The 8,918-nt window shown below is 44.0% G+C and overlaps 1 protein-coding gene across 1 annotated transcript; it reads left to right on the forward strand.

The window, feature by feature from the left end:
- Positions 1–857: 857 nt before the first annotated feature.
- On the forward strand, positions 858–8,704 carry LOC149172465 (SKP1-like protein 1B). The gene is made up of 2 exons (XM_089427723.1): positions 858–1,159; positions 8,521–8,704. The coding sequence occupies exons 1-2, from the start codon at positions 858–860 to the stop codon at positions 8,693–8,695; spliced, it is 477 nt and encodes a 158-aa protein (XP_089283849.1). The 3' UTR covers positions 8,696–8,704.
- Positions 8,705–8,918: the final 214 nt, after the last annotated feature.

Raw genomic sequence — 8,918 nt, forward strand, 5'->3', positions numbered from 1 at the left:
GTCTCCTCCAACTTTTTTGAATATATCAAGCAACCGATTTATTTTGTAAAAAAAAATATTAATTCGTATTAAAATATTTTATTGATAACCCACATTGATTATTCTTTTTATATAAAACACAAAAATATTTTATTTTAACAATTTTATGAACATAAATTAGTTAACATAGATCTTCAATTAGTTTATTTAAATTTCTTGTTGAAATATTTTTGAAAACACATTTTTTTTACTTATTTTTCTTATTATAGCCAACATTATTTTTCTGTTTACAATATAATTTTTATTTTTATTTTAAAGGGAACAAATGGCGGATAAACTTACACATCCCCTCAGCTCAATAAATAATATTAGTTAATCATATTTCTTATTTTTTGGTGATGACATTCAGTAGTATAATAATTTATTATTTGTTTTATTTTTATGATGATTTTTTGTCTGTTAATTCTTTTGTTTTATTAACTACATTTAAGCTAAATAGCACGTACTAGCTATTTTTAGCAAAGAGTAATTTCAGATGCCATTTGGCCCACTAATACACTAAAATAAAAATAGGTGGAGCATGAATCGAAAACAATTAGCGGGTATAAAACAATAAAATAAAAAAATCCTAAAAGCTCTAGATTTGGGTTATGTTAACTAGAGTTAAAAAAAAAAAATTTAAAAGGCAGCGAATGGCCCTTGGCATGGTTATTTGGGTAATCAATCAGGGTATAAATATATGGACTTATTGCCCTTACCACATATCGCTCATCTCATATTGATCGAGCGAAAGTTCGCTTATACACAGAAATTCAGTCCTTTCTTTTTATTCACATCATCTTTTATTCGATTCGGATCAACTTTTTAGTTGGGGAGCCATGGCCTCCGAAAGCAAGGTGAGTTTGAAGAGCTCAGATGGCGAATTGTTTGATGTCACTGAGGCTATGGCATTTGAATCTCATACCATCAAGTACATGATCGAGGACACTGGCACCGCCAATGCTATTCCGCTGCCAAACGTTTCTAGTGAGATACTGTCGAAGGTCATCCAATACTGCAAGTACCATGTTGATGCTCAGAACCGCGCACATGAGAAATCGGCCATTTCGGAGGACGAAATCAAGACTTGGGATGAAGAATTCGTAAAAGTCGATCAGGCGACTTTGTTCGACCTTTTTTTTCAGAAGGAAAAGCTAAATGTATTATATTAAGTTGATATAATGATCGACGATATACAAAAGGCGAGAAGCCTCAGGCAGATATGAAGTATGGATCCAGAAATACAATGGAGGCGATGCCTCATGCAAGAAATTGAGCAAAATGAGAGGTAGAAACAATAATAGATAGTCGAACAGCAGAAGATCGTGCCTCCCCGAAGAAGGCAGTTGCACAAAAAGCACCGCCGAGCAAGTGGCAGAGAATATGCAGATACATGTAGATATATATATGAGAGATAGAAACAAAAATAGATAGCCGAACTGCAGAAGATCGTGCCTCCCGGAAGAAGGCAGTTGCACAAAAAGAACTGCCGAGCATGTGGCAGAGAATATGCAGATACATGTAGATATATATATATAGAAAACGCTGAAATAAGAGGAGTAGCAGATAAGAAGACAGCGAAAAGCGCCCATCCTAGGACGGATCAGGCAGAGACCCCCGGATAATAGGCAGAATGGAGAAAAGTGGAAGGGGGCAGTCCTGAAAGATGCGCCGGCATCGCCATTTCCAGATGTTCCAACATGTTGTAATAAAAAGAGCCTGCCAGATTGGGCTTTGAGAGCCCCACCAGGTGAATGCATCTTGAACAGAAGAAAACAGCTTGTAGGGAAAACCGAAGATGCAGGAGAGATCATACCAAAGAGCAGTGGATGCTGTGCACTGAAGGAAGCAGTGGAAGTTCGATTCCAAAGCTGCTTGGCATAGAAGACATCTACCAGGCCCAGACCATCCTTTCTTTTGTAGAACATCCCAGGAGAGATTCTTGTTGCATAATAGGAGCCAGGAAAAGAGAATGGATTTGAGGGGGCAGGGGGCTTTCCAGAGAGAGATGGGAAAGATAGTAGGAAGAGAAGGTAAGGCAGCAGAGAGAACAGAGTAAATGTTCCGGACAGTGATGGGGCGAATAGAGGTGTTGGTGGACCAGATTAGTTCATCCTTGGTGCCAATTTGAAGAACCCCGCGATGAGTGAATCTGGATGTGAAGGAGAGCCATATTTGACAGAGGGGGGGGGGGAATGTCGAGCTGAAGGTCAGTCTTCCAGATTGGCTCGAGAGAGGACCAAGAGTGTATAATATGGTTCCAGGTGAAGAGGCCCCTGGAATGGAGAAAGGTAAGAAGAGGCGGAGGGATCATAGACTCAAGGTTGTGTAGGGTAGGATCGATTCCAATGAGGACAGCCGAACCAGTAGAAAGAGTCCATTTTAAGTTGGAAAGGAAGAAGGGTAGGATCTTCTTGAAGCTATGCCAGATGGGGGAGCCACTCCTGATTCCGAGCGAGGACCTTCTGAGCCAGAACGCCAGATTCCTTCCTTTCAAGTACTTTTTGTTGATCAAGGTGCTCCACGGGCTGTTCCCGAAAATGCCCCTGTGCAGAGATTTACAGATGAGCGCTTCTCCAAATAAAAACATATTTAGAAGTCCCCAGACTCCCTTTTCCTTTGGACGAGTGATGGTGTCCAGCCTGACAAGATGGAGCTTTGAGTGGAAGGATCGTCCACCCCAACAGAAAATTTGAAACTATGGAATTCATTTTCTTGATGACAGATACAGGGAGGAAAAACAAATGGCTCCAATATATCGCGAGCTGTGAGAGAACCGCTCAGACCAAAATATATCGACCAGCAAGGGATAAAAAACGAAATTCCCATGTTGAGATCTTGCTGTAAAAGCGGTCAACTAACCAGGCCCAATCCTGGCATCGGTATCTTGATGGTTTTAATCGGAATCCCAGATAAGAGAAACCTTGCTTAATCTGACGGAGGTTGATCTGAAAACGTTCAGCGATCCAGAGAGCCAATGCCGGGTTAGAGTCATTGTGATATAAAACAGATTTGCCACAGTTGATCTTGAGTCCAGTGGCGCCTTGAAACCTCTGAAAAAGCAAATAGAGGCAGATCCAAGAAGATTTACACAAAATTGCAAAAATTAAAATGTCATCAACGAAGAGGTTGTGGGAGAGGAGGACTTCTCTGCATATTTTAACAGGTTTACATCTACCATCCGCTACAGCAAGGTTGATGTGAGTGCTGAGACAGTTCATCACCAAAATAAAAAGGAGGGGGGAGAGAGGGCATCCCTGGCGGAGCCCTCTCTCTGCTTGAAAAAAGGAGGATGGGATCCCATTTATTATCACTGAGTAGTGGGCAGTTTCGACGCATGACATGATCCAGCTGACGGCGAGGGGCCTCAATCCGATTTTGGCAAGAAGAATTCTGAGGAAGCTCCAGTCGACGCAGTCAAATGCCTTTTTAAGATCGATCTTGAGTGCTGCAGCGTCAATGTTCTTCGAACAAATGGAGTAGAGGCATTCCTGAGCCATGGCGACCGCATCCATAATGAGTCTGTCCTTTAGAAAAGCATGTTGATCTTTTGTGATGACGGAGTTGAGGACTTTCTTTAGTCTTTCGGCGATTATTTTGGTGATGATCTTATATAGCGTGTTGCACAAGGCAATCGGCCTGTATTCACCAAAGGATGTGGACTTTGATTGTTTCGGTATCAATGCAATGAAAGAGGCCGAGAGAGCACTATTAATGCTTCCAGAGAGACGAGAAGCGTCAACCATACCCAGCAAACCGGTTTTAAATAGATCGAAGAAATGGGAAAAAAATTCCACCGGCAGACCATCAGGACCGGGACTCTTATCTTTTTTAAAACCCCTGATGGTTTCAGATAGCTCGCCCTCCGTAACTGGTTTGAAGAAGTCGTCGTTGGCAGCGTCATCGAACATAATCGGCAGAGGGTCCACGGCCCATAGTGAGTCAGATATGTCACTGTATTGCCTCTGGTATTGGTCCTTGAAGTATCTTGTTGCTTCTGCTGAGATTTCGTGCTGGGAGAAGATAAATTGACCGTCGTCCTTCTGTATTTTCCATATTGCATTTTTTGATCTGCGGCCATTAGCATAATTATGGAAAAATCTGGTATTCCTGTCCCCCTCCCCGAGCCAAGTAGCACGGCTTTTTAACCTTCAAGATGCTTCCTCTTTTAATAGAAGTTGACTTTTCTTTCGTTCGAGGGTACAGATGAGGGAGGCCGTGTCTAGAGATCTGCCGTTTTGCTAGATGGATGATGCAAGCCGGCTTAGTTGGAGATTGATGTCGATCAGATCCAGAGTGTCCCTGCGCTTTTTTTCAATCTGCCATGCTTTTGTTTTGTCCTTGAGCAGCTGAATTTTGTCGCGAAAGGTGAGAAAAGAAGCATCGGCGGCCTGATTGATATCCATCCAGCTGGATTTTATGAATTCATTGAAATATGCATCCAGTAAATGAGAAGAATTGAACTTGAAAGAATAACCCATACGTCGAGCAGAAAAACCCCAGTCGAGGAAGATAGGCTTGTGGTCTGATGTGAAGACCCCTCCCGTGTTTGCGGACGGCATTCCCCATTGGCGGATTAGACTGGAGTGAAGAAGAAAACGATCTAGTCTCTTTCCGATGTAGGCAAAGCCTAGCCGGCCATTATCCCATGTAGGAGACATATTTTCCGGGATGATATCGACAAGGTCCCGTTTTAAAAATTCCGTTCTCATTCTGTCTGCCAGTCTGTCAACAGGTCAACATTGACCCCAGCATTCATCCGATGTGAGAGTGAGATTTAAGTCACCTGCAATGAGCAAAGAATTAATGTCTAAAATGTGAGAATTAAACAAAGAATCCCAGAATGAGATTCTGTGTCTATAAGGCGCATATATGTTCAACATCTTGAGATTGTTTGGACGTCCTCTGATTGAAGCCATGATGAGAATGCTAGCCGAACACTTGAAAGCTTTTGCTTTGATCATGTGAGGATCCCACAGTGTGACCAAGCCCCCAGATTGACCATCAGCATTGGTGGCAGCCATATGCCATTGAGGAAACATTTTCCTAAAAAATGCCAGAGACACCGAACTGGGATGCATAGTTTCCTGAATAAAGATAATGTGAGCCCGAGCAGAATGAAGGGTGTCCCTGAGAGCCAAAAATTTTGGGCCAGCTCCTAGGCCCCTGATATTATAGGAGATGAGGAAGGTCATTTAGAAGGCTGACCAGCCAGCTTTGCTCTAAGGGGCTGTGGAGAGGAGGACTCTAGAATAGGAACATCTATCAATGGGAGGTTAGAGATACCGAAATCGGTGGCAATAGAACGACCTCTGAAGTGCCGGCTCCCCCCACGTTGTTTCTTCCTGACAGTGATGTTCTTTGCAGAGTTTGGGCTGATGGAAGGGAAGGACGGCTTGTGAATGGTGAGGGGCTCTAGAATGGAGGGGTGACAATTTAAAAGCTGTTCAATATCACTGTCGCATTTGTTGATAGGGGAATCCAATGGAGAGTTGTTTGGGGTAGGGGTCATCCGTACTTCTTTCCCTTTGTGAGGGGCGGAAGTCGATCTGATGGGAGAAGACGGGGAGGAGGATATGAGAATAGGGTGTGAGCCCACGAGAAAGTCAGATGCATTCATGGCTGGAGGGGGAGGAACCGCTTCTTCTTCAAATTGTGCAGGGACAGGAGGACTTTGAAAGAGAGATTGCGAAGGAGCTGATTCATTGTGAGCCGCCAGACCAGGGGAGCTTTTGAAACCTGCAAAATTGGGAGACACAGGCCTGAATTGTGAGTCGTCCTGTGAGCTCCGAAACTCTGTGGATTTGAAGGAGAAATTTTCCTCCCGGGGGGAGGCCTTTTTAGATCGGGAGTCTGAATCCTCTTTCGGCATCTTTTTTGAAGAGATGGAGTGAAACCTGTGACGGCGGAATCTGCAATCCTTGACAAGATGACCCGTGCGATGACAGAAGGAACAACGGAACGGGATGCCCCAGAAATCGAGCCTTTGGCTTATCGCTGAGCCTTCCCATAATATTTCTATTTGGTCAGGATAACCGCCCTTGTATGGTCTCTCAATAAGAATCCAGGCGATTCTTTTGTCCTTTTCGCCTCTGACCCAAGGGTCGACGTAAATAAACTTACCAATGGTGCCTCCGATGGTGGCAAGAATCTCCGGCATCCATAGATGAAGAGGGAGGTTGGGAAGTTTAACCCAAATCATACTATGAGAGGGGGTGTTTTTGAGGGGGTCAAACCCCAGATACCATTTAGACGGAGCAAGGGAGCTTCTGCCCGAAACCCACGGTTTGTTCAAGATCAGCTCTAAATCGGCCTCCTTCTGAAAGTGAAAAGAGAGCCAGTCCTTCATGAGACGGGAAATGACCGGTGTGTATCCGATGATGGGGGACCAAGATTTCGAGACCCAGCTCCGCATCTGAGCATCGTCCAACTCCGGGAAATACCATTTTCCCACCAGCGCAAACTTTTGGAGACTTTCAATGTGGTCGACGAGGGAAGGACCCGAAATAGAGACCGCCTTTGGGGGAGGGACCGTCTTGACAGGTGCTTTTTGCTTACGACGACTGTTGTGGTGGAATTGGGAGGCAACGTTCCCAAGGATGGGAGGGTCCCGAAGCCCCGGAGGCAGATAGTCTGACAGCGTGGTGTGCCACCTTGAATCCTGACTGGCTTTATTCCGAGCTGACTCAGCCTCAATGGCCATGGCAAAAAGTGCTCTCGTGGCAGGGGAGTCACTATCCTCTGCCATCTTGGTCAGAGGGGGAGTCCCAAACAATCAGAAGAGAAATCGAAAAAAGGATCCCCCGTACCGAGGAAAATCCCTAGGAGAGAAGCCTTTTGAGAATATAAACTGGATAATAAACGTTCGAAGAGACAAGGACGGATAGAAAGGACAGGTTGAGGATGTTCTCCTGAAGCTCTGGTAGATATTGAGGACGATCTCTGACGAGAGAAAACTCTAGAAATGCATGTTGAGAAGAAAGGAGACTGATTACTGCCGCCAAAAAGGCAAGACAGGCAAAAAGGAAGGAGGGATCATTAATGGGACGATTATGAAGATTGCAGGGGAAAGCAGGTTGATGAGCTAGGCATCGACGGAAAAAGATTTGAAAAAAGGATTCTGGGAGAGGATGACCGGAAAAAAGCTAGAGTCCCCTGTGAGATGCGAAGGCAGAGACAGCAGGCTAGTTGGCTTCTGAGGGACTGTTACAGTCGAAACAACAACAATAACACTGGCATACAAACCACCATTTCCCGATAAGAAAACGGAAGTCCTTGCACGGACTGTAAATGAAGAAAGAAGCTCTAATTTTGCCAATGAGAGCACAAAGCATTGTTCCTTAAAGAGGAGATGAACCCTGCAATTATATAGAAACTGTAGAGAGACTAAAATTGGGAGGGATTGCCAAAAATGGAACCTCTAAAAGACGTGACCCATCTCTGTCAAGGAGAGATACCTTGAAAAATGGCAATGTTGAGAAAACCCAGAGGACCCCAAGAGCTTTGAGTTATCGAGAATAAGCCAGAAATGGACAAAGCAGATCCATTCATTTAAAAATAAAAACTGTCCCAGAAGCAGGGGCTCTCAGAGATATAATCCGTCTGAGAGCAATATCCTCAATAAAGCACAAAAATAAACTCCTTTAAACATGAGAGATACAGAGAATCAAGGGAGAAAACCTTAAAAACATACCTGGAGACGCGCAACGCTGGGAGCAGGAGCCGAGAGCATGCATGGAGGAAACAAGTGACACTCCAATGAGCAGAGGGAGTGAGCCTCCAGCCCAAGGGACTGGAGGTGGAAACCCGTTGAGGAATGAGGGAGCACGGTTTATAGGAGATGCTTGCATGCGCAGGGGAACGTAAAGATGCCACGTTCTCTGCAGTAGGAGAAGCTAGGAGGAGCAAGTGACTAGTTCATGCAGGACGGAAGATGCTTCCCAAACGACGCTTGTGATACCTGCAGAATGGCGCCAATGGGCAAACAGAGGGTGGCAGAGCCAGAGCGCATGTTGAACATCGGGTAGCGGGGCTTAGCAAAGACGCTTGGCGAATGGGCTGTGAGCAGAAGGCGGATAAATGGTCAAAAGCGATTGGACAATGGCTGCCATGGTTCAGCGAATGGCTACTCCCCTCCATTCTGTCATGAAACTCTTATTTGATGGTTTGGTATTCTTTGAACCAAACTATCGCTTTTCTTATTTGTTGTTTTGAGGGGTCTAATCTACCTGAATTACCCCAACCAAATTGTTTGGAACCTCTGAGTACAGTTACCGATGGCTTCTGCAGTAAATCAATGTTCCATCAACTAATTGTTTTTTTAATTTCTGAGATCCTTCAATGCTAGAAATCTCTGTGTAGTCTCATTCCATGTAATTGTTCTACAATATCTTCGTCGCTTTCTTTAGTAATGCTTAGCACATGTATATGCCTGTCCAAGCTATAGATACATTTGTATATTTTACGGAAATTTTGGCTTATTAAGCTTTCCGGGTTTTTGCAGGCTGCTAATTACCTAAACATAAAAAATCTGCTAGATCTTACATGTCGGACTGTTGCCGACATGATAAAAGGGAAAACGCCAGAAGAAATACGTAGAACTTTCAACATAAGGAATGATTTTACTCCTGAAGAGGAGGAGGAGGTCAGGCGTGAAAATCAGTGGGCCTTTGAATGATTCTAGGGAATTGGTGTTTGCTTTTATTGTAGTCGAGAATTTGTTTAGAAACTATTAGTGGTATACTTTTTTTTGTTTGGATTCGTCAATTTCTAATACTGGACCGGCTTTGAAACTTTAAGGCCAATGGTTTGTTCTGGTTGAATAACTTTGTAAAGATCTCGGAGCAACTCCTTCAGTAGTATTGGGCTTGTCGAATTTCTAACAAATATTGCAACTATTT

Source organism: Pinus tabuliformis, chromosome 4_2, assembly GCF_031772625.1.
Source record: "Pinus tabuliformis cultivar Carrire ecotype Pingquan chromosome 4_2, CPIR1, whole genome shotgun sequence".
NCBI lineage: Eukaryota > Viridiplantae > Streptophyta > Pinopsida > Pinales > Pinaceae > Pinus > Pinus tabuliformis.